Source organism: Exophiala xenobiotica (assembly GCF_000835505.1).
Source record: "Exophiala xenobiotica strain CBS 118157 unplaced genomic scaffold supercont1.5, whole genome shotgun sequence".
In the NCBI taxonomy this organism is placed as follows: Eukaryota; Fungi; Ascomycota; class Eurotiomycetes; order Chaetothyriales; family Herpotrichiellaceae; genus Exophiala; species Exophiala xenobiotica.
Genome location: NW_013562490.1, coordinates 1,660,987 through 1,684,191, shown reverse-complemented (window position 1 = coordinate 1,684,191; position 23,205 = coordinate 1,660,987). Strand labels below are relative to the sequence as shown.

At 51.3% G+C, this 23,205-nt stretch overlaps 12 protein-coding genes across 12 annotated transcripts; 9 read left to right on the top strand and 3 right to left on the bottom strand.

The window, feature by feature from the left end:
- The first annotated feature begins 89 nt into the window (after positions 1-89).
- PV05_08377 (uncharacterized protein) lies at positions 90-2,004 on the top strand. Its single transcript, XM_013457884.1, has 2 exons — positions 90-370; positions 425-2,004. Exons 1-2 carry the CDS (start codon positions 298-300, stop codon positions 1,255-1,257), a joined length of 906 nt encoding a protein of 301 aa, XP_013313338.1. The 5' UTR covers positions 90-297; the 3' UTR covers positions 1,258-2,004.
- PV05_08376 (uncharacterized protein) lies at positions 1,803-3,203 on the bottom strand. The gene has a single exon (XM_013457883.1). The coding sequence runs from the start codon at positions 3,145-3,147 to the stop codon at positions 2,194-2,196; it is 954 nt and encodes a 317-aa protein (XP_013313337.1). The 5' UTR covers positions 3,148-3,203; the 3' UTR covers positions 1,803-2,193.
- Positions 3,204-3,314: 111 nt separating this feature from the next.
- On the top strand, positions 3,315-5,006 carry PV05_08375 (diphosphomevalonate decarboxylase). The gene is made up of 2 exons (XM_013457882.1): positions 3,315-3,462; positions 3,526-5,006. The coding sequence occupies exons 1-2, from the start codon at positions 3,398-3,400 to the stop codon at positions 4,655-4,657; spliced, it is 1,197 nt and encodes a 398-aa protein (XP_013313336.1). The 5' UTR covers positions 3,315-3,397; the 3' UTR covers positions 4,658-5,006.
- A 400-nt stretch (positions 5,007-5,406) lies between these two features.
- PV05_08374 (uncharacterized protein) lies at positions 5,407-7,166 on the top strand (the record flags this gene model as incomplete). The annotated part of the gene is made up of 5 exons (XM_013457881.1): positions 5,407-5,446; positions 5,497-5,642; positions 5,759-6,467; positions 6,551-7,020; positions 7,071-7,166. The coding sequence occupies 5 exons, from the start codon at positions 5,407-5,409 to the stop codon at positions 7,164-7,166; spliced, it is 1,461 nt and encodes a 486-aa protein (XP_013313335.1).
- Positions 7,167-7,730: 564 nt separating this feature from the next.
- PV05_08373 (uncharacterized protein) lies at positions 7,731-8,673 on the top strand (the record flags this gene model as incomplete). The annotated part of the gene is made up of 1 exon (XM_013457880.1): positions 7,731-8,673. One exon carries the CDS (start codon positions 7,731-7,733, stop codon positions 8,526-8,528), a length of 798 nt encoding a protein of 265 aa, XP_013313334.1. The 3' UTR covers positions 8,529-8,673.
- PV05_08372 (uncharacterized protein) lies at positions 8,642-11,292 on the bottom strand (the record flags this gene model as incomplete). Its single annotated transcript, XM_013457879.1, has 13 exons — positions 8,642-8,862; positions 8,934-8,988; positions 9,041-9,184; positions 9,236-9,390; positions 9,445-9,685; positions 9,742-9,843; positions 9,962-10,105; positions 10,158-10,439; positions 10,508-10,640; positions 10,699-10,741; positions 10,793-10,811; positions 10,864-11,083; positions 11,149-11,292. The coding sequence occupies 13 exons, from the start codon at positions 11,290-11,292 to the stop codon at positions 8,775-8,777; spliced, it is 1,770 nt and encodes a 589-aa protein (XP_013313333.1). The 3' UTR covers positions 8,642-8,774.
- A 999-nt stretch (positions 11,293-12,291) lies between these two features.
- PV05_08371 (uncharacterized protein) lies at positions 12,292-17,026 on the top strand (the record flags this gene model as incomplete). The annotated part of the gene is made up of 8 exons (XM_013457878.1): positions 12,292-12,367; positions 12,475-13,109; positions 13,161-13,505; positions 13,557-13,675; positions 13,730-14,087; positions 15,472-15,999; positions 16,078-16,685; positions 16,756-17,026. The coding sequence occupies 8 exons, from the start codon at positions 12,292-12,294 to the stop codon at positions 17,024-17,026; spliced, it is 2,940 nt and encodes a 979-aa protein (XP_013313332.1).
- Positions 17,027-17,516: 490 nt separating this feature from the next.
- PV05_08370 (uncharacterized protein) lies at positions 17,517-18,522 on the top strand (the record flags this gene model as incomplete). Its single annotated transcript, XM_013457877.1, has 3 exons — positions 17,517-17,726; positions 17,785-18,059; positions 18,159-18,522. The coding sequence occupies 3 exons, from the start codon at positions 17,517-17,519 to the stop codon at positions 18,520-18,522; spliced, it is 849 nt and encodes a 282-aa protein (XP_013313331.1).
- A 274-nt stretch (positions 18,523-18,796) lies between these two features.
- On the top strand, positions 18,797-19,804 carry PV05_08369 (uncharacterized protein; the record flags this gene model as incomplete). The annotated part of the gene is made up of 1 exon (XM_013457876.1): positions 18,797-19,804. One exon carries the CDS (start codon positions 18,797-18,799, stop codon positions 19,802-19,804), a length of 1,008 nt encoding a protein of 335 aa, XP_013313330.1.
- Positions 19,805-19,923: 119 nt separating this feature from the next.
- Positions 19,924-21,423, bottom strand: PV05_08368 (uncharacterized protein; the record flags this gene model as incomplete). The annotated part of the gene is made up of 1 exon (XM_013457875.1): positions 19,924-21,423. One exon carries the CDS (start codon positions 21,421-21,423, stop codon positions 19,924-19,926), a length of 1,500 nt encoding a protein of 499 aa, XP_013313329.1.
- An 867-nt stretch (positions 21,424-22,290) lies between these two features.
- Positions 22,291-22,530, top strand: PV05_08367 (uncharacterized protein; the record flags this gene model as incomplete). The annotated part of the gene is made up of 1 exon (XM_013457874.1): positions 22,291-22,530. The coding sequence occupies one exon, from the start codon at positions 22,291-22,293 to the stop codon at positions 22,528-22,530; it is 240 nt and encodes a 79-aa protein (XP_013313328.1).
- Positions 22,531-22,649: 119 nt separating this feature from the next.
- On the top strand, positions 22,650-23,192 carry PV05_08366 (uncharacterized protein; the record flags this gene model as incomplete). Its single annotated transcript, XM_013457873.1, has 1 exon — positions 22,650-23,192. One exon carries the CDS (start codon positions 22,650-22,652, stop codon positions 23,190-23,192), a length of 543 nt encoding a protein of 180 aa, XP_013313327.1.
- Positions 23,193-23,205: the final 13 nt, after the last annotated feature.

The window sequence follows — 23,205 nt, the reverse complement described above, 5'->3', positions numbered from 1 at the left end:
TGCGCTCTTGCTTGTCCTCATCCCGCAATTCTCCTCCACTCCTCGACTTAGTTAACTACCTAAGAAACCATCACACACAACTGCCATCCATTAACTTACCTCTGAGGCCGGATCCCTCACCGCTTGCTTTGCCTAGTGGATACGCTACTCGTGACCCGACGACTGCCTCATCTTCTTCTACAAGGCTTTGAATCCTTTCCAATACTCTCTCAACATTGCCGGCATCGACTATCATCAACCTCCCATCTCCCAATCGGCTGCAACCAACGACCCCATCGGCCGGCATCTACAGCCATCATGAATAGCCTGGCAACGCCCCCAATCCCTCCTCATTTTCACGAACACACTCGTCTCTCTCCTAGCAGGTCAAGTGAGTTTTGCCTGCATACGAGACCGATTTGTTTCTGTACTAACGCCACTCTAGTGTCAGGCACCGCTCTCTCGAGGAAACGAAAAGCCTCGCCGTCACCAGACCGAGATGATGAAATGACAACATCCCCTTCTCTGTCCCACGCCCGACTGCCTCAGACCCTAACACCTTCATCGAGAAAAAGAGTGCGTTCGAATCTGGCTGGGCGACCACTGTCGGTGGACAGACTCCTTGAAACACTAGACAAAGACTCGTTAAGATCTGTTTTGAAAACGCTATGTGATCGAAATCCTGGTTTAAAAGATGAGGTCGCCCAGGTCAGTCCTCGACCTAGCATTCAGAGTACACTGCAAGTCCTACGACAGTATTACGATCGATTGCTACAGTCGTTCCCTCTCGGTCCTAACCCCCGATCTGATTACGCATACGATCGAGTACGGCCTCAATGGCATGATTTGCTTGAAGCCCTTACAGATTTTACACCACATTTTCTGCCACCAAACGAACAGCAGTCGTCGGTGTCACTGGATTACTTGCATGGCGTCACAAATATTATCCATGACCTTCCTGAATGGGACAATCCAGCATACAACCTGGCTAAACAGAACGCTTACGAAGAAATTTCGAGAGCTTGGGCTGCTGTTATCAAAGAAGCCAGTAAGAGAGGGGGCGGTATTCAGCTACAGTACAATGGCTGGGAGGAGAAGTTGAGGGCACATAACGACAAGAGCGGTGGTCGATTAAGAGAAGCCTATGAAGCACTTGTTGATGCTCTCGGCTGGTTAAGACCTGCGCCTCAGCCAACGGCGCAACAAAGCATTCGACAACAACTGATTTCCAACACTTATGGTACCGAGCAGCCGATTATACGGACTGGCAATTGGTGAGAAGAGGAACGACGTGAAAGTTTCCTCAAAGCACAGAAATGCATCACAAACAAAATTGTGCAGCAGACGTCATCCACAACCACGTCCGAAGAAAGTCCCTTCGAGGTTGACCATGGCGGATACCTCTTGCAAGACGAACAACACATCCAGCATCTGAACGCAGCAGATCATGTCATCACGAATTTCCTTTGCCGTTGCGTGGTACCATTGAAACACCTCGCATTTCCAGCATTTACGATTTGAAACGGTCATTGTCCAACATTGAATTATTGTTTGATTTCTTCGGCCGAAGGATGAGTCGGACCAATACATCCAATTCCATCAATCCTTGGGCGTTTTTGGTAGGCAGCACTCAGCACATGGGACGGGTGGAAGTTGGGGAGTGCACAAGGCCACAACATTTTCATTCATTCACGTCAGATGGGGGTTTTGCTCTAATTCTTCAGCAAAGGATACTTCAGACCCACAAGGGAAGCACACTGTGGGTCGTAACCCTGATCAGGAACGAACAGAGTATTCGTACAGCACTCGATTTCGAGTAGATAGTTGGTGATACCTCAGGATTGAAGTGGGTTATACAGCTCGTCTACCCTTCCTGGCCATCTCACAAGTGTTGCCGAGCCCCGGTTTAGACTACTTGTGTTTTTCTAGTCCCTTGCGTGTAAAGCAAGCGATTCACGGAATTGAAATTCAGGCATGGCTCGACTAGGTAGTCCGCGATCCCCTCGGTCCATAGCATCCCAAGATTGAGTTGAATTACATTCATGTCCCTTCGAGAAGGCCATGAGCAAATCAATGTTCTTCTCCCGACTTTGAGAGTCTCTGAACATGCTAGCCTTGGTATCATACACCATCACCAATTACGCATATTGTCTGTTCTTACATGCCCTCTGGGCCATTGCCACGCGTATACTCTGTACGCACTGTCTGCCAGTGTCATCGCCACCCCATGAAGCGTCCAGCTCTCATCTTGCAGCCCTCAACGCTGTTCAATTTCGGGCGTACATCGAGATAAAAGTTCAGACTATTCGGGTTGCCATTCGGGTCTTGCTTCCCCTGGTAGAAGTCGATAACGTACTCGACCGTCTCTCCACCGCAGCGCTCGACGACCCAGTCATGCCGATCAAACGGGGCAGTGTAACCCATTAGGCTCTTCATGCGGGCTTTTGGCGATATTGCGCCGCTACCGAGGCCCTGAAAGGACTGGAGTTTGGGGCCGCCGCAGTGTTGGGAGGTGTTTCCTTCCCAGGCTTTTATCAGCGTCCAGGCGCGTTCGTTGACGGCGTTGTGGATGGGAATTATATGCGAGACTGAGGAGAGCAAGTCTGAGGGATCTGAGGAGGAGAGTGTCTGCTTGCGCATGACTGCGTTGACGAATTGAGACTCGGACGGGTAGATCCAGTTTCCGGAGTGGTGGGTGCCTGTTTCGAATTCATTGTTCGCGGGCGATGAGGGAGTGGCGGACGAGGGTAGAGCACGAGGGATGGAGGATACGGCTCGATCGTGAGAAAGGGGACGTGTGGTGCGGAAGGAAGGCTCAGAGGAGGGTGATTGCGAGATACGGTCGGAGGAGCATTCCTGTGAGGAGCCGTATGTTGAAGGGAGAGGTAGTGCATGGGGATGGGATTTTGGTGGATTAGATGGAAGAGGAGGATGGGACGGCGGAAGTTGGGTCTGAGTCTGGGGCTGGGTTTGAAAGTTCTTTTGCGCTTGCGCTTGCTGTAGCCATATTGACCGTGTCTTCGGGTCGACTGGACATGATGATGCTGAGGCGGAGGAGGATGTCGATAATTGTGAGGGTAGTGGATGAGGTGCGACTGAGGGTGTACTAGAGGGCGCTGGTCGTGGTTGAGGCGGCTCAGGAACGGGATCTGCTTTCCACCAGCCCATATTGACGGCGGTGACTAGGAGGGAAAGGGTATATTTGTATCTGGTCGAGCTGTACAGTGAAGGATATTGTGATAAAGAAAAGGCGCAGTGGCCGACGGAGCGAGGTGGATTTTCCTTTTGCCCGCATTTTCTCCAACAATGCTTTCAAGTTCATGTGCATCAATCGTAAGAGACTCACACCGCATCTACAACCGTAAGCCTCAAGCACCAAGACCGATTTCAGTCTCCTAGAGAAGTAGAAGTCGTCATTATGTCGGGTTCTCCTCAAATACACCGTGCAAGCACCACTGCTCCCGTCAACATCGCTGTGATCAAGTAGGTATGCCACGGCGCAGTCTTCTATTTCGCAGCAGTGCACATATACTAATGGCAGGACAGGTACTGGGGCAAGCGAGACGTAGCTCTGAACTTGCCAACGAACTCGTCGCTATCTGTCACACTCTCACAAAAGTCTCTGCGGACACATACGACCGCCTCGTGTTCCGAGTCCTTCTCTGGGCCCGACTCACTCATTCTCAATGGAGAAAAGGAGGACATCGAGTCGTCGAAACGTACACAAGCTTGCCTGAAACGTCTCCGGTCTTTGCGAGAGCAAGTGGAGGCAAACAATGGATCTCTCCCGAAGCTCTCCAAGCTGACTCTACGGCTCGTCTCTGCGAACAACTTTCCCACAGCTGCTGGGCTGGCTTCGTCGGCCGCAGGCTTCGCAGCATTGGTCAGAGCTATTGCCAATCTCTACGAACTACCCCAATCGCCCGAAGAACTTTCTCTTATCGCGCGACAAGGCTCTGGCTCGGCCTGCAGAAGTCTAATGGGAGGGTACGTCGCTTGGAGAGCTGGGACGAAACAGGACGGAAGTGACAGCATAGCTCAAGAAGTAGCACCCATGTCTCATTGGCCGGAAATGAGAGCTCTGATATTGGTCGTGAGCGCAGAGAAGAAAGGCGTACCTTCAACGGCAGGGATGCAGACTACAGTCGAGACATCCACACTCGCGCCGGCACGGTTTAACGACATTGTGCCGAGACGGATGAAGGAGATCGAGAAGGCTATCCAAGAGAAGGATTTTGAGACGTTTGCCCAAATCACCATGCAAGATTCGAATTCGTTCCATGCCATCTGTATGGACTCATGGCCTCCGATCCATTACCTGAACGATGTGTCTCGAGCGGCGATGAACGGTGTAGAGACTGCCAATCGCAAGGCCGGAAAGTTGGTTGCTGCCTACACTTTTGATGCCGGTCCGAACGCGGTAATCTACTACCTTGAGGAGCATACCCATCAGGTCGCTGGAGTCTTCAAGTGTGTCCTGCCGAGGTTGCCTGGCTGGGAAGGCGAGTTTGGCGAGGCTATCAAAATGAACGAGTATGGCAGTCTGGAACAGAAGACGCTGATGACGCTGAAGGCGGGTGTCAGTCGCGTCATCTGCACAGGCGTTGGCGGAGGGCCGGAGAGGACTGAACAGCATTTGGTGGATGAGAAAGGTAATGCCGTGCCTGTGGATCAATGATGATGACCACCGCCATCCGCATGTGAGATGGAGTGGTCACAGTGGTGTTATGAGTTCCTGATCAAGGCAATCACGTGAAGTAAGCTCTCTCTGTGGACTTGGAACAGGTGGAAAAGGAAGTGAACCCACCAGGTACATCCTTTCTTCCTGTGTCGTGGCTTGGATGTCATCTTCAGCGTCTCAATAACTAGAATGCGTTTCATGCGTTCATACCCATCTGATCACTCCATGGGTTATTGCTTCATATGTAGCGCAACAGTGCGAGTCACATACGAATGTACTCCAGACCTGAGAGAGAATAGTGGCGTGTTGGCATCTCAGGCCACCCAACAGATGCCCTGAATCACACCCATGTCTTCTTGGCCTTGTTCGTGCCTCTTGAATCCATCGAACCGTCGCTGTGGACTATGTTTTTCCTCTTGCGCGTTCATCTCATGTAAATATACGAGATACGCATAGACGACACGACAAGCTAGGGCGCTGTGGCCAGTCATATCGTCCACTGCCATCCATCTCCATCGGAGTTACTCCGTATTTTGCCTCCCACGAGGAAGAGTGCTGATGCCGAGGCAAAAAAACTGGGATTCTGGGGACGCTGACACCGATACCTGACTCGCATCCTTTGACCGAATCGTGATTATCCAGTTCGATTACGGAGTATATATCGTCTGATTTACGGCGCCCTCTCAGGCTAATTTCTACTACCATCCACCCCAACTCCCATCTTCGGTACGAGCAGTAGAGTCGCCATGTCGGACAACGCGTTTGACGTTCTCATCATCGGTGCTGGTATGTTTCTCCCAAAGGGCTGATAGGATTGCCTCTTGACCCATCTGCAGGCATCAGCGGCATCAACTCCGCTTACAGGCTTCAAGAGGGTCTCCCAGACTACTCCTATGCCATCCTAGAAGGCCGTGAGGAGATTGGTGGGACGTGGAGTTTGTTCAAGTATCCCGGCATCAGATCTGATTCAGATCTTCATACCGTAAGTACTGCGATATCTTCCGGCATATACAAAAGCCAGGGAATGAGCTATCGATATCGGCTTCGTATTCTCTCTGCGCCCCCGTAAAGAATGGAGCTGACCTCCTGATCATATAGTTCGGCTTCCCGTGGGACCCATGGAAAGAAGATCGCGCCATTGCCGACGCTCCATCGATCCTCAATTATGTCAAAACCACTGCCGCTCGGCACGGCATTGACAAGCATGTCCGCTACAGCCACAAAGTCGAACACATGAACTGGTCCAGCGAGCAACAGCATTGGCAACTCGATGTCACGGTCAATGGATCTGAGAAGAAGACCTTCTACTCTCGCTTCCTTCTCCTAGGAACAGGCTACTACGACTACAAGACGCCCCTGCAAAGCAAGATTCCTGGCATCGAGAACTTCAAAGGCACCGTCGTGCATCCGCAGTTCTGGCCTGAGAACCTCGACTACGCAGACAAAAAGGTCGTCATCATCGGCAGCGGTGCCACAGCCGTTACCCTGCTGCCCAACATGGTCGACAAAGTCAAGCGTATCACCATGCTCCAGCGGAGCCCCGGCTACTTCCTCCCCATCCCGCTCACCGAGCCCGTCGATCAACTCATCAAAAAGGTCCTGCCTGAGAGCTGGGCGTACACTTTAATCCGAATCAGATTCATGCTCGTCTCGTTCCTCTTCTTCCAGTTCTGTCGCCTGTTCCCCAAACAGGGCATCAAAGTCCTGCGAAAGGGAACCGAGAAGGCACTCCCACCCAACATCCCCTTCGACCCGCATTTCGTGCCCAAATATAAGCCCTGGGAGCAGAGGATGTGCATTACTCCAGGTAGGTTACACCTCGCTGGTTCACCCTTTCCCCTCTATCTTAAGGCAAGTCACAACCGCAACGTAGCACTGACAAGCGAGTAGGGGGCGACTTCTTCGCGGCTCTCCGCACTGGCAAAGCCGACGTCGTCACCGACACCATCGAGACCGTGACCGCCAACGGCATCACTCTCAAATCCGGCCAGACCCTCGACGCCGACATAATCATCACCGCCACAGGCCTGAAGATCCAATTTGGCGGCGGCGCCACCGTCTCCGTCGACAACCAGCCCTTCCAGCTCAGCCAGAAATACACCTGGCGTGGCGCCATGCTGCAAGACCTGCCCAACTTGACCTTTGTCTTCGGCTATACCAACGCGAGCTGGACGCTTGGCGCCGACGCCACGGCCCAGCTGTGGGTCAGAATACTCAAGAGCATGCGCGATAAGAACATGACCAGCGTTGTACCCCGGATGAGCGAGAATGAAGGAGTCCTCAATGTGCCGTTCCTCAATCTGAACAGCAGCTATATCCAGGCGGCGGAGAAGGATCTTCCCAGGGGTGGTGATCGAGGTGTAAGTCTTGGTCCACGCGTGTTCGTGACCATTTGCTAATTATCTCCCAGCCCTGGAAACCAAGAAGTTCGTTCTTGAAGGATATTTGGTTCGCTCGCTTCGGCGATATCCAGACCGGGTTGCATTTCACAAGAGTCTCGACTTAAACCGGTTGTGGAAGAGAGGATGGTCGAGGAGCTAGGAGTTTGGTTAGAGTACGGAACAGTCTTTTCCGCCTCGTGTGTATTGAAGCATTGTAACCGTCCGTTGCGCCGGCTTCGCACAAACACTTAGAGATCAGCGTCATGCTGCTTGACCAAGTAACGAGATGGCGTGCGTTCTTTCATGGTTTCTTCTTGATTGATAGGTATTCTGACTGAAACCGAGTGGGAGAGTATTAGAGGAGTCTCGCTCTAGCCTTAGGCACGACACCGAACCAGTTTCAGAGGAGATTTGTTATTTACTACTAGCATTTGAGGAAAGCGACTACCGTGCTGAGAGGCGGTGACCTTGCGGGACGGCGGTTTGTAGTGAGTGAGCGACGGTGGTTCTTCCCACTCAGGCGTGCCAGGCCACCCACCACCACCACCACCACAAGTGCGGGAGCCTCAAACGCGATGAACTCGATCTTCATATAGTGGATTTATATATACATCACCATGTAGGCAGACACGGTTCCTAAACCTGTCTGTACTAAGATCCCTAACCTAATAGCATAAAGCAAGTTTACGATGACTACCACTCGCACCAGAAAGATCGTAGCGACCAAGGACGGAATCAAATGGCACGTCGAGCAAGAGGGCTCTGGTCCCGACATTGTGCTGATCCCAGACGGTCTGGGCGATTGCCAAATGTTCGATAAACCAATGTCCATGATCGCCGCCAGTGGCTTTCGTGTCACAACGTTCGACATGCCTGGAATGTCAAGGTCAACGGACGCACCTCCAAAGACATACCAGGATATCACTGGTCATAAACTGGCGACCTTCGTGGACACCCTCTTAGAGGAACTGAATATCCCAGTCGCTTCTGTTTGGGGTTGCAGCTCGGGTGCTTCGACGGTGCTCGCCCTCTACGCGGCGTTTCCAAAACGCGTACGCAATGCGATGCCTCACGAGCTACCAACAAAGAACCCCGATGTCCTTTTCAACATCCACAACAAAGACCCGGCAGACATCTCGAAAGAAATGGCCGCCACCTCTCGGGCGTTCTCAGGTGGCATAGAGGCATGGGATGCCCTTGGGTTGGAGGTCCACGCCAGGCTTCATGACAACTACGTCCGTTGGGCGTATGGTTATCCGACCACAATACCCCCCTCGGCGCCTACAAGGTCAGAAGACTTGCACAAGAGACCGGTGGATTGGACTGTCGGTGGTGCCACTCCAACGGCTCTTTTCTTCGAAAACATCGTTATTGCCGCCAAAGAGGGCTTGAACATTGGGACTTTACCAGGCAATCATTTCCCCTACGTATCTCACCCCGAGGCATTTGCCAAATACGTTGTGGAGACTTGTCGGAAGTACGTGTAACAAGAGAAACTCTTATCACTTGACGGAGGTCTAGGAGAAGGTTATGTATGTAACCCGAAATTCAAGAAGTACTATGTAGGAGGTCACTAGCACCTTAAGCTCACATATATCCCCTATTACTGGGATTCTCACTCCCAACCTACAATCCCCTGTGAGCTGCAACGAGGACTCTGCGCTCACTTTGATAAGTCAAACTCTTCCCCTAGGAGATTTGCTGCTGCTTGCACCCCCATGCTTATCCTTTGCCTACTCGTGATCCAGACTGTAAAGCACGGCAGCCTCTCCCTTTCCACGACCTACCAAGTGAGGAGCGTCCAATTTTACATTGATTTGACTAAAAAAGATTCAGTTACTCCCCTCGTCTTTGTATCCAAGCCTTCAGTGGCTTCCGATGGAGGTGCCTACCTCGTCAATTTATGGTCGACGCTTGGAGTGAAAACGGCCGCAATGAAAGCCGGTACTGCAACATGTCAGAAATTAAATCGCGTCAACAGATGCAATACCTCACTCACCGCCAAAAGCTATTGTGACGAGGTAAACAAGCTTGAATGCTTGAGCATAGACATCCTTACTGGCCTCATCCGCGGCAGTAAGCACGGCGGGAGTGACACCTGCGACAGGGTCAAGAGCCGTGCTGTTGTGAGTGAGAAACGCAGCTAAGGGAGGTCAGAAAGAAATCAAACCGTTTGAAATTTCAGAGCTCATACGAAGGAAACTTTGCAATCTTGAAGCGGGCAATCCTGCTTCCATTGCTGCTGCTGCAATGGTTGGGGATAGATCACTTGCCGTCTTGTCCCGGATGATCGAGCTATAGATCGCCAGAGCGATGGCACCACCAACAGCTGTAGTAGATCCCATCAAACTGGTTGATAGTCAGTCATAATTTTTGATATTCCTGTTTTCCAATGCCACATACCCAGTTGCTAGACCGATATGTTTGTCCGGGGCACCGAATTGTAACATGAGTATTTTTAGCATGTGGGTTGCCCCGACAAACCCTGCAGCGAAGACAACCAAGACTATTGCTCGAGTTGATGTGTGTGGGGTGATAGAGGCCATGGCGGCAGTGAGAACAGCCTGGAGAAGTGTCGCCGTAGAAAATTGTATTCTCGTACAGCCGAACGTGGTGAAAGAAAATGCTGCGGCTGCCCCAAACACTGTACAGGAGTGAGGAAAAAATACAGGACCAAGAAGTTCCAGTTGTCAAGCTTACAGGTAACTGGAGTATTATATGCCACACTGTACCACCCTATCTTCTGTGGAACGGTCGTGAAAAGCAATTGAACTTCTGTATTAACGGTCAATAACGACGGAGCTGACCGCAATAGACCACCTTGATGTACTCACGCTGGGGCCAGAAAACTTGGAAACTGACCAGCTATAGACAGAGTTCGTTAGCTGGGGGTGACTGTCAAATGTGACCAGAGTTGCACCTACCAATGACCCAGACACGAAAGACACGACTAGCGGCAAGATGAAGGTTCTGAAATTGGCGAATATCTCTGGTGGGCATAGCTTTGAAACGTTGCGGGGCCCATAAACCTCCCAGAGTGGGAATGCAACAAGAAACTTTAGCACTACCTCCAGGTGAGCATTCACTTCGCTGCAGGTATGAAAGAATGGACTTACGTCCCAACAAGAGAGGCACCAATACGTGTGCACTTTTCCAGGGGTAAGGATTGTTGCCCCAGGATATTCCCAGCAGAAAGATTATGAGGCCACCACCGTAGAACAGAAGTCCTATGAAGTCGAGATCTTGGAATTGTTGTCGTCGGGTCTTGCCCTCTGGATGAAGGCCAATGAAATTGGGAGGCCAATAGAAGATGGCTACAAGCAGTAAAGCGAGTCCATTCGCAATGATGCCCACGTAGAACGTCCATCGCCAGTTAAATGTTGCGACGAGGCGATATGCTGTATATGTCGGTCACAGAGTTAGACTCGTTGAACGAGGATACTATCGTTGCCTTAGAAGACTTTACCTATGAGTGATCCGAAGCAGGATCCTGGCATTGAAGCCAGATTCAATGCAGCGATTGCTTTCCCTCGTGACCTTTTCGGGACTATCTCGTTCGCACATGCGAGTGAGAGTAGTTGGGAACCTGAGCCGGACCCCTTTTGCGGCACGATAAGCGGAACTGATCTGGAAATAGCACGCATAGAGTAGACTCACAGTGATAGCTAATCCGGCAATGATTGTGTCAATAGAACGGGCCCTGTCAGCCTCGTAAGCGCCATGAGAACGTGGTGTTCCTGCGCAGACAAACCTTGACCCTATGATGCAACCTATATGAAGTCAGAGGAACACCGTGTTTCACAAGAGGTTCAAGCATAGTACCAATCAAGCCCATGAGGTTCCCAGCCAAGGCGAAGTTCCTCCGCCCGCATATATCACTCAGTGAACCTGCGATGGTCATCACCACTCCTTGAGCAAGAGTCCAGGCAGTCGGAGCCCAGTTGAGTTGTTTCGAAGGCCCAATGTCGGCGTCGATGGTGAGCAACACAGCCACTGGTAGAACAAAAGACAGTACCACAGATTCATAGGTAACAGCTAGGGCCTAAGTGCGATTATATCGTCAGCAGCCATAGGGGGATAGACTTGTGAGAGAACTCGAGCTCGTACCACGATGGCCATGATCGTTCGTCGATCGACCTTGCGTTCTTCATAAGTTTCGGCCTCTGCACGTAACTCTGGGCCATCCGGCTTTGTAGTGTCCACGGACTCGTCATGGAAAGAGAAGGTTGAAAGTTCCTTGGGTTCCTGCATCGTATCGCTCTGTTTCTGGAGGTTGCAACTTTTTGGGATGGTGAAATCCTTCGCAGCGCAGGCCGACGCTTGAATATATCTTCGGCCAGCATCCCGATGTCTACGCGGTGAATCCTGATTGCAACAAGTCTACTCGAGGCTGGTCGCTTCGAGGTCTGTTCGGATAGTGATGAAAGGCGGTTCGTTCGCCAGATTCCCACCATCCGGCCCCCCTATTCCCCACAATCGTCTGTCCACACTCCAAGCAACGAGGCTGAGAGGCTGGCGACTCAGGCTTCAGCAGCTCTGGGGAAATTTCTCTCCGCTCGGACGCTTGGAAGGCTCTGACCATCTGCTGAACAGACAGAATTTGGCATTCGACATCAGCTAGCACTGGAACTCGTTGTGCCAGATGGCCATTTACCTTACTGGGAAACAGAGGCTACCTCGGTTGGGCTTCCTTTCGATTAAACCGAGCTAAGAGCCCTCATACCTTTAGCAGACTTAGTCATTCAGAGATTCCTAGATCCTGGCTTCGATAGAGCCGCAGAGTGACGGAATATAAATCTCTGTGGTGGTCGAGGACTCGTGGAGGCTCGCGGAGGCTCTCTCTCGCGGGCGGCACAGTGCACTACCCCTTCTTTCCCCCCTTCCCCCGATGGTTCCCCTCCTTCCGGACGCCGGACGAAGACGTCTCGGCTCTCAGCATCACGTGTGCCCAGATATCTGTCTTCTCGCAATCATCCTTGAAACACAACTTCGCCGACATCGTCGCGGGTTCAGGGCTGTGCAGATCCACAGTTAATACGGTCAGACCGGACTACTTGATCGTAAACTCCGGGTGTAATGGAACTTGGCTCCTTCTAGAGGTGTCTCGCATTGGTACGATGGCAACCACCACGCGTAGCTTCGATCCTACGGATAGGACATCGTCCAGCGTTTGGCAGTCCCAACCACAGTTGGTCGACAAGACGCGTCGTTGTCCACACTGCTCGCGAGAATTCAAGAAAAACGACCACTATGAGCGCCACCTTCGTTCACACACGAATGAGAAGCCCTATGGGTGCAGGATTTGCGGAAAGTTCTACCCTCGCCGGTATGTTGAGAGCTGATAGGCATAATGATTCGTTACGCCTAACAACATGTCAAGTGACACTCTCTTGCGCCATATGAAAACTCACAGAGCAAGGCACAATGTTGCAGGGCCTCACCCGGTCGGCGGCTGGGGCAACATGGATTCGAATCAGAGAGGAAATTCACGAGCAGCGATGAGTGACGATACGTCAACGATTCTGGGCTCAACCTTGGACTCGGATCTAGATCTTGAAGATGCTACCTTGGGCCTCACCGAGACCGCGCACAACCGAAGATCTGTTTTGCTGCAGGACCACTCGACATGCACGAGGCCGAACTCGGATGTTTTCTCTGGCGATCAGGTTATGATCAATGATCACGCTACCATGAATGTTCCGACCGCCGGGGATCAGCTGCTGAATCTTGATTTCTCGAATTGGCTTCTCGACGAGAACCTCGTGGATCTTGGACTGGGAGAATCTTGGATTGAACCAGTCAGCGCAAATGAACGGTCACAGCCAATGCCTCCGCCAATGGCCCCAGCCGAGCAGTGCGACAAACCCCCCGTTGTACCAGATCTCAGGCCAATATGGTATAATCAACCAAGGAGGACCGTTGATAGCCTTCATGACGATTATGAAGGGGCAAAAAGACAACATACGACAACTTTCAGAAGAGATATCGACGATACATATCGCACGCATATGGTCGAAGAACTTTGTACCCCGTTGCGCAACGATCCACTTCCATCCCTGGACTTCCTGGTACAGCCATTTGTTGCCCATTTTATATTCCACGTCTAATCAAGGCTACAGAATCTCTGCGTTCAGTTATTCTTCACCCGCTTCAACATCGCGCTGCCCATAGTACATGGACCGACTTTCCGGCCGAGTGAGGCTAACATTTTAACAGTTCTTATCATGTGTTGTGCTGGGACCACAACAAGTTCTTCGGCCATGTCTACCCGGGTGGGATCGATGCTCTTTGAACGAATTCACAAAGCTGGCAATGGTGGTCCGTGGGAGAGAGGGCTATCGGAACGACCGCATGTTACACCCCATAACCTTATGGGAGCCATCATCGGTCAAACCGTCGCACTGCTGTCTGCCGATCCGGTTCATCGAGCAATTGCAGACGCTTATCATGGTTGTCTTATCTCGGTATCTCCACCTATTGCCTGCATCATGTTATCGACTAACTGTGTATCCCAGATTGGTCGACATGTAGGGCTGTTCAAGGAGATCCCAGAACTTGATCTCAGGGATATGGCCTCGGCAGAAGATCTCGAGAAAAGATGGAAACAATGGGCTCGAAACGAGGAAATGAAGAGGTGATGCATACGTTTCCGATCTTCGCAAATCGAAGTTACTGACGGTGCGTATAGGGCAGCAATCGTCTTGCATATTCAAGACGCGGAAATTGCTGCTTTGTTCCACCATGAGCCTGCTTTCCGACATAACACCAGCAACTTGCCCGATGTTGCACCCAATGATCTATTTCAAGCACCTACGGCCACGTTATGGGCGATTAAGCACAACGAACATATGAAACATCGACGAAGTAATTCAACAACCCAACCGAATGAGGCTCGCTTCATTGGTCAGACAGGAAAAGGCTGGCAACAACAACGGTCACTGATGAACGCCTGGGCCGTTCTATCAGGGATTGGCGCGACAATAGCTGAACACCGGTCTCTTCAAACGCTCTCACTGCAACGCGTCGCTGAGCTTGAGAATGGCCTGGTGACTTGGTACACGTTGAGGAACTGCTGCAAGATAGAGCCCTGTCGAAACACCCACGAGCCCGAACTGCCATTTTGTCTCCGGCCGCTGTGGCATTATACCTTCATGACATTGAGTGCGGATATTGATCTTCTTGAGGAGGCGATTGGAAGGGATGGCGCCATGATTCCTGCCTCAAGGCCGGATCAGATCCGAACTTGGACTTCCTCTCCAGAATCCAAGCGTTGCCTTTTCCATGCTCTGCTATTGCAGAATCTCATCAACCAAACAACGGTAGACTCCAGCGTTGCTATCTTCACGCCGAGATTACTTTTTTCGGCAGCCGTCTGTTGGCATTGCTTCAATCTCTACTTACCATGGAGCACGGCTTCACTCGACTCCGGTGCTTCGCTATTGCTCGAAGCTGCGTCCGAGTATCTGATGGCGTTGCCAGAGATACAGCTTCTGAAGCAGGATCGCACCACAACAGGTACTAACCTTCTCGACAAATCAATGTCGGACCTCAAAAGGATACTAGGGACACCCCCCTCCGGAAGGAAAGTCAGCACTCTCTGTGTTCTCGAATCAGCTCTTCGACGACTGGGGACAAGCGGGATTTCGCAAAGATTTGCTGACTTGGTACAAGCCTTCATCACAGGTAGCGTCCAATGAACTGTATCCGGGTATATCTCGCGTACGAAGGTGACCTCAGGCCTTTCGGATTCCTACAAGCTACTTGGCAGTCTTTGCATATGAAATACCCGGTTCGTGATGGTGTTCGCAAAAAGTCAAGGGCGGTCTACTTCTCGCGGGACACCTTCTCAGCTTTGCTGCTGGCTAGCTCTCAATGAGTCAAAGCGCGGTGGGACAGTCTCTCCTCGCTATTGCCCGAGCTCTTTAGGCCAGAGGGATCCCATGGGAGTGAGACAAGAAGCCTAGGGACTCGATGGGCTTGGGCTTCTAAGACGAGTCCGACTTTGCCCTCGCCCCAGGTATTCCGTCAGTGTTCAACTCCGCCACCAAAGGCGGGGCGCCCCGCATCGGTTAGAATGCGCCCGTATTGGCCTTCTAAACGCGCATGGTGAGCGAGCTGCTTCAATCGTACGGGGGGCATGTTGACATGCCAGGAAGTAATCCCATCAACAAAGACGGAATAAGTTGCTGGACATCGTGAGAAGAGCTCTCTCTCCATGGAATATCTGTTATCCTCTTCTCGCCAGCGTGACAATGGAGCATTTGATGAGGGTAATCACGGTAATGTACCAGCCGCGGCTGGCGACGTTGGCGCTATGGCTGATAGTGCTAACAATAGCACTCTCATTGGCAAAGATTAGGGTGATCACGCCTGAATTACATGCTTTGGACAACGCCAGCCGTGCAAGACTGACTTCGAGTTTCTGTGCAGGCAATTCGACGAGCATATCTCACACCACCATCGTCCATTCCAGGTCCATCGATTGCAAGATTCAGCTCAGCGCTATTGAAATTCCACACAATTCGAGGACAGCGTGTGCAATACATCCACCACCTGCATCAGATCTACGGTCCATTGGTTCGCATTGGTCCAAACGAGGTCGATGTTGCTGATCTACAGGGCTATCATGCCATTCACAAGATTGGGAGCGGTTTTCAGAAGAGCCAATGGTACCCAAGATTTCGCACGGCTTACGAACATCAAGACGTCTTCTCAGAGACAAATGCAAAGAACCACGGGATTCGGAGAAAGATCCTGTCCCGACCATTCTCCAAATCGAACTTGACACAGAACCGGGCGGCCTTGGTGGATGAGAGAGCTCAGTTGGCAGTCCAAAAGATCAGGGCGAGGGCAGAAACTGGGACTTGCAACGTCTTCGAATGGTGGACGTACATGGCTACCGATGTCATTGGGAAAGTCTCCTTCGGCGAGTCATTCGGGATGCTGGAGCTTGGAAAGGTATGTTCGTCTGGACCATAAGTGTTGCCTGGTTTGTTGTACTCGATGGGCAGACTGATGATGCTTGGACTCTCACAGAAAACGGAGTTTGTTGAAATGTTCGAGAATTTCGCCATGATTGGCATTCTTCGATCCGAATTTCCGGGCCTCTACCGTATTTTCTGTCTTCTACCGAACTTTCTATTTGATATCAACCGGGATGAAAAGCTCATCATTCGGCATGGCAAGGAGATCCTGGCCCGCGCCAAGGAAGGTTCCATGGACAGGACAAACATCTTCACAGGCCATATTGTGGCAGACGAGACAGGCGTAAGCGAAATCTCGGAGGACAGCATGGTCGTCGAAGCCACTGGTCTGATTGGGGCGGGTGGCGGCACGACAAGTGTCACCCTGACCTACCTCGTTTATGCGGTCCTTCAAAATCCACGAATACAGGCAAGGCTGGAACACGAAGTGGCCGCATTACCGGACAAGTTCACCAATACCGATCTTGAAAAGCTTCCTTATATGAATGCTGTGATTGAAGAAGCTCTGAGGCTATACGGTCCAATACCCGGAGCGCTCCAACGTGTCGCTCCAAAGACAGGCTTGAACATCTCTGGCCATTTCATGCCGGCTGGCACTATCGTTTGCACTCAAGCATTCAGCATGCATCGAATACCAGAAATCTTTCCAAACCCAGAATGGTAAGTATCAGAGGCCACCATGTCAAACATTGAGATCCCCCGTTCAAAATGAGATGCTGACGCTCGCCAGGTTTGAGCCGGAAAGATTCCTCCACGATGCCTATACAATTCCAGAGCAGCGATCGGCCTTCGCGGCTTTTGGAGCTGGAGCACGTGTCTGTCTAGGCGTACATCTGGCCTACATGGAACTCCGTATGGCAACCGCCTTGTTCTTCCGGGACTGTGCTGGTGCTCGGCTTGCCCTTGAAGCACCTGATGATATGGACATGGTCAACTTTTTCGGCGGTGTACCTAAGAGCCAGCGCTGCAATATCACCTTGACAAGATCTGACGCACATTAGAGAGAGGCTCCTATGTGTGTCAATGGGTCTAGCTTTGGCAGATGCTTGTGGGATGGTCGCAAGTAGAAATAGAAGGTCAGAGAGCCTGTTTATAAGCAACCTTGGAGTTGCCGTGCCTGGTGTTTTCCGCAAATGAGCATCCCACTGCCGCAATGAAACCAAAATTCACCCTAAACCTATCCAGTGACTTTATTCTAGCTGCCTCGGTGTAAGATAGCTAGGCTACATAGAGGAGTGAAAAATACCTATATCCGACCCTTCCCCGACTGTATTGAATCCTCAGCAGTGGCCCGCATGGTAATGCGCGATTTCTGCGATTCTGCCGCTATAATCACTGTTTCTTCCTGCGAATTCCGGGACCAAAACTCTTGGTCTCTACTCTTACAATCATTGGAAGCTGTGGTTGCAATCTCCATGCTGAAATGGCCCTCATATAAAGTCAAGTGGGATTGCATTGATTGAGTTCTAGTTAGACGTTCAATTACATGTCATGGCAGCCGCTGAGAGCACAACTAGTGGCAGGTACACCCTGTACTACAACCCGTTTTCAATATGTTCGCTTATGGCTTTATTGACGGTTCGCTGGAAGGGGGAGCCGGTGTCACCAGAAATGGCAGTTGATATCGTTGAGGAAGAGGTGGACATTTATACCGGGGAGCAAAACAGAGAGGAGTTCTTGAAGAAGAGCTGGAAAGGCCAAGTAAGTATCATCAGAGTCTGATAGCACATTAGTGTTGATTGAGGTTTTATCTACAAAGGTTCCGGTTTTGCTGGGTCCTGATGATCTCAAGTTGACCGACAGCCTTGAGATCACCCTGTTTCTCGCGTCGAGATATCCGCAACTACTTCCTGATGCATTGCAAGGGGCCATTACGGCTATGCTGGATAAACTACACCAAGTGTGGTTTGTGAGCCTTTCGTTCACCGCCCAGGAAGGTCGAGGAGCCGGCATCATTCAGCAGATTCAGGATATAGTCGCACAACCTACAACTTCGGAAGACTACAAAGCCGCTTTGCAAAGGAAGTTACAGTAGTAAGTCCATCCTTTCGATGCTGGAATTTCAGCGCTGGAGACCCTCGACGCCCAACTTTTGAGCAACACTGGCTAGGAGACTGATGAAGAACACCACAGCTACGCCGACTCCTATCAAGCAGATCCACATGCTCCCGAAATCGTGGCACGAGAACAGCTCAAGGCGCAGACATATCTGGCAAAAATCGCCGACCTACGAGCAGCACATAATGCAGGACATGATAGCAACTGGATTTTTGGCAGCAAGATAGGACCTACTGCACTGGATGCTCATACTGTGGTCTTCATCGCTCGCTTGATTGATGCTGGTCATACCAGCCTGATCGGCCGGGACATGTTGGAGTACGGGATTCAAAATCTGAAGGCACCAGAGTGGACGGGCATTGTACGCAACAGATCTACACTACATAGCTTGTGGGAGCGGCAGGAAGCAGCTAAGGTATCGAAGGTTGAAGTTCGTTAGGAAATTGAAACTTGGGCGTATGTACTACGACGCCCTGCACGATGGACGTCGATGGTGGCGGCGGGGCAGAGGGACAATAGGCCTTGCTACAAGGGGGTCCATCTCTCAACCGTAAATGCACAACGCCAATCAATGCCTGGCGAACAGTAGTCGTCTTTTCAGAGAATCTCAAGAGTCGTCAGCATGTAAGCCAAGTTAAGCGGTAGGTAGATAAAGCTCGACATCTTTGTGTCTCTGTCTCTTCAGAGAGGCTTTACCTTGGGTACCTGCCATCATGTCTCAATTAAGAGAACAAGACACCATCTTCATCTCTGGTGCAACCGGTACGCAGGGTTCAGCAACCGTCCGAGCCCTCCTGCGTCTGTCATGCCCGTCTGCGACCCTCACCATTCACGCTCTCGTCCGTGATTGTGACAGTGCACAGGCCCGGGCCCTGGCCAATTTGTCGCCTTTGGTCAAACTCTTCAAAGGACACCATGATGACCCTTCTTCTATTGCAGCTGCGGCTGAATCATGCACTGCAGCCATGTTCATTCTCCTGACCGGCTGGGACGACCCAGGTGCCGAACAACGACATGCCCAGAATATTCTCAGCCGGCTTTCTTCCATTCCAACCATCAAACGCATCGTCTACCCAACCACTGCGGGCGTCAAAGATCCTCGCGTACCAGGCAATTTCAAAAATCTCCGGGAAGGTAGTCTCAGATACACCTATTACCGGGGCAAGTCTGCCAACGAGAGTACCGTCCAAAAAGTCGCCGAGCAGAACGGATGGGCTTGGACAATTTTCAAACCTGCAACCTTCCTCTCCAACTTTCTGAAGCCCATGGCAGACTTCATGTACCCGGAGCTTAAGGAGCACCGGATTGTGACGGTGATGCCTCCGGAGTATGAGTTTTCCTTTGTTGACCCAGACGATATCGGACGGTTCAGCGCGGCGGCTCTCCTGGGGCCCGGCAAAGGGCGAAATCTTCCTGATCTCTCTTCGCAGGTCATTGACTTAGCTTCTCAGGTGGGAACATTGGAAGATATCACGCGTGCAATGGGCAAAGTTCTGGCAAAGTATGGTCACAAGGTGAATATTGTCGTGGAGCACGTCACTGTAGAAGAAGCAGAGAGACGGGGACAAAACCTCGTCAAGATCCAGAATGAAGAATTTCTGGTTGAGAATCCTGTAGTGGTGGACCTCGCCCGAGTTAGAGATTTCGGATTCCCTTTGGGCACGATCGAGGGATTCCTTGAGAGAGAAATCGAGAGGCTCAAGGAAGTATTGGCATTATGAACGTGGAACTAAGTATAGGGAACAATCCGAAAGGTTTAGACATCAATGCATGATATCTGTATATGTGCACCCTCTCAGTTTGAGAATTCTCGGAGCGGATCTTTGTAGCATCTGGCGAACTACAACTTGATATTCGTCACCAATCTGTCACCTTGCCACATTTCAAGATTTTTTGACACATTCCCATAGTTGAGCGTCAGATAATCCGTGAAGTAATTCATCCTCCTTTTCCACGGACCGCTGTCACCGGTCTTCGGAAGATCCTTTGTCGCAGCCGAGACATAAGTCGACGTGAGGTCCATCAGTGGGCGTGCCTCGGGAGCATTGTCATCGAGTATTCGAGGAACAATGCTCGTTAGGCCATGTCTACGCATCCCTTTCAAGAGACGGCAAAGGAGAAACGCAGTAGCATCGGCACCCAAAGTCCACGACGCCATTGTGTAGCCCATGATCAGCACCGTATTGGGAAGGTCCTGTAGCATTGCATGGTGCCAGGTAAATTTATCAGCAAAGCGAAACGACTCCCCATCCACGGTTAGGTTCATTCCACCGCCAAGCTGGAGTTTGAATCCTGTGGCTGTGACGATAATGTCGGCTGGTATCTTGTCGCCACCCTGGAGGAGGATGCCGTCCTCGACAATCTGGTCAATGGTGTCGGTGACTACCTTGGCACGCCCCCGGCGGATGGCCGCATAGAAATCGCCGTCTGGGGCAAAGCACACCCGCTGGTCGAACGGGCTGTATCGAGGTGTGAAGTGCGGATCTACCGGATAGTCCTTGGGAAGCTGTTTGGCGGCATTGTCGCGGATCATAGTTCGAGATATCCTTGGAAACAGGCGGCAGAAGTAGTAAAAGAGGATGGGCATAACCATGAAATACAGCCTGTTCAGGGTGTATGACAGACGCTCCGGCAGGTAGCGCTGCAGCAAAGATGCCGACCGAGGGTTGGGTAACGACACAACATACGATGGACTGCGTTGTAACATCGTGACACTGGCCTCCTGCTGCGCCAGTACTGGGACAAGGGTAATGGCTGTGGCGCCGCTCCCCACGCAAACTACATGTTTGCCAGTAAAGTCGACGTCGTTCGGCCAAAACTGAGGATGGACAACTCTGCCGGCGAAAGTGTCCAGATTTCGGAATTTGGCTTCCAGTGGCTTGTTATAAGCATAATACCCAGTGCCGAGGACAAGAAATTTCGCGTGGACTTTTCTGATCGTCGCGTCTGAAAGAATCGTCAGGTTCCAAATTTGCCTTTTCGTGGACCAGTTCGCGCTTTGAACGCGAGTGTTGAATTGGATCTGCTTCTCTATTCCCTCGGCAGCAGCTGACGCTTTCAGATAATTCAGAATGGATGAGGCCTCAGCGATAGGGTTGGTCTCCAACCACGGTCGCCAGGAGAAGCCAAAGGTAAACAGATCAGAGTCCGACCGTAGGCCTGGGTACTTGAAAAAGTCCCATGTGCCCCCGAGTGCACCGCGTGCTTCAAATATGGCATATCGAATCCCCGGAAGTCGAGACTGGATGCGGTAGGCGGTATTGATGCCTGATATTCCTGCTCCGATGATCACGACGTCGAAGGTGTCATCAGTTGTATCTGGGCTCTGCGAATCCACCATGATCTCGGGCTTCTTCCGTTCTTAGGTAGATTTGTGATTTTGCCCTCAACTATGCGGTTGCAGTATAGATTGAGGTTTCTCAAAGGGCCATTGGCCTCTCTGCTCACAATTAATACCAGCATCGACATTGTTGGTCATGTCGCGTGTGTTCGCATCTTCCGACGCTCACACGGTCTCGCACTCGTATCTGCTAGCCTCTCCGGACAAAGGCATAGAAAAGGCCACGCACCTCATCACTTCTTCTGTGGGATTAAGAACCTCTCGAATCTGAGGAGCTGGTGAATCGCCCCGCACACCCACCGCATGTCCCGCGGCCAAATCTGTCCAAGTTAGGCGTTCTCAGCCACCTAGAGGAGCCCTAGGTTTAGAGGCTGTATAGTTAGCTTGCTCTCTAGGACGCTTAGGCATAGAACAGAGATCTCTTCAACCTTTTTCATACAAAAATCAACCATACGGGATGCTGGATTGCGGTACACACAAAAAGCGGGGCCCGAGCTCTCCCCGATCAATTCCATGTCCCTGACCTGTTCCTTCTCAACCATGTTCAGGACCCTTTCGAGTTATATTGAGGAGAACCGGAGTCAGTACACAAGCTAGGAACGGATTGAGACGTTGGGTCCTTTTCGAGTCGTCAAAATTCAATCCTGGATTCTCGGTGTCAGACAGAATGGATAATAGGCCAGAAAAGATCGATGTTCACAGCCATTTCTTGCCGGCAGCTTACCGTGAAGATTGCAAGGAGAACGGGCAACAGTGCTCCTGATGGCTTTCCCATTTTGCCAGTTCGTTCTGTCGACCCCAGCTTATGACAATAGACATCCTTCTGATATGTCAGTCTAGGAATGGAATCTGGAGGATCATTTGAGGATGACCAGAGAGATGAACATCACAAAGTCCTATCTATCCATATCATCGCCAGGAGTTCATCTCGTGCCAGGAAACGACGAGCTAGCCCGAAAAGTATGTCGCGAGTGCAACCTTGCGGGTGCCGACGCGAAGACACGCTTCCCCGATCGTTTTGGGTTCTGGGCATCGCTTCCACTGCCTGATGTGCAAGGCAGTCTGGAGGAACTTGCATATGCTTTTGATGAGCTGAAGGCAGACTGAGTCGCTGTTGAGACCAACGTCCATGGATACTATTTGGGTCACCCCAAATTTGAGCCCGTCTGGGCCGAGCTCGATCGTCGACACGCCATCGTTTTGCGCACCCAACTTCTGGGTGCACTATGCAGCAAACAACAGCTTGTCCTTTACCGGAGTATCCTAATCCAATCTTTGAATTCTTCTTCGACACCGCCAGGGCCGTGATCAACTTGTTCTATTCTGGCACGGTCTCGCGCTACTCCAACATCACTTACATTATCCCTCACGCAGGCGGGTGCTTGCCACCACTAATCGAGAGATTCTCGATATCCGGGCGGGCTATTCCCAACATACCTGTCGACAGCTCTGTCAACCCGGATTTCGTCAAGTCGAAGTTGAAGACCAATTTCTACTTCGATATGGCGGGTACTCCTTGGCCTTATCAAATGCCCGCTCTGCTCGCCTTTGTTGACAAGGATCATATCCTTTATGGAAGCGATTATCCTTTCACTCCTGCCGAGTATGTTGAACGCCTTGCTGATGTCATGGAGAAATTCATGCCGCAAATCTTCAGCACAGAAGAGCAACAGGCCATGGCATACAAAGTGAATGCTGAGAGGCTGTTTCGTGACCAGGCTGCGGGGGTCGATATGACAAGCAAGTCCGAGGACTCTCTAAGGAAATAGTGACTGTATTCCG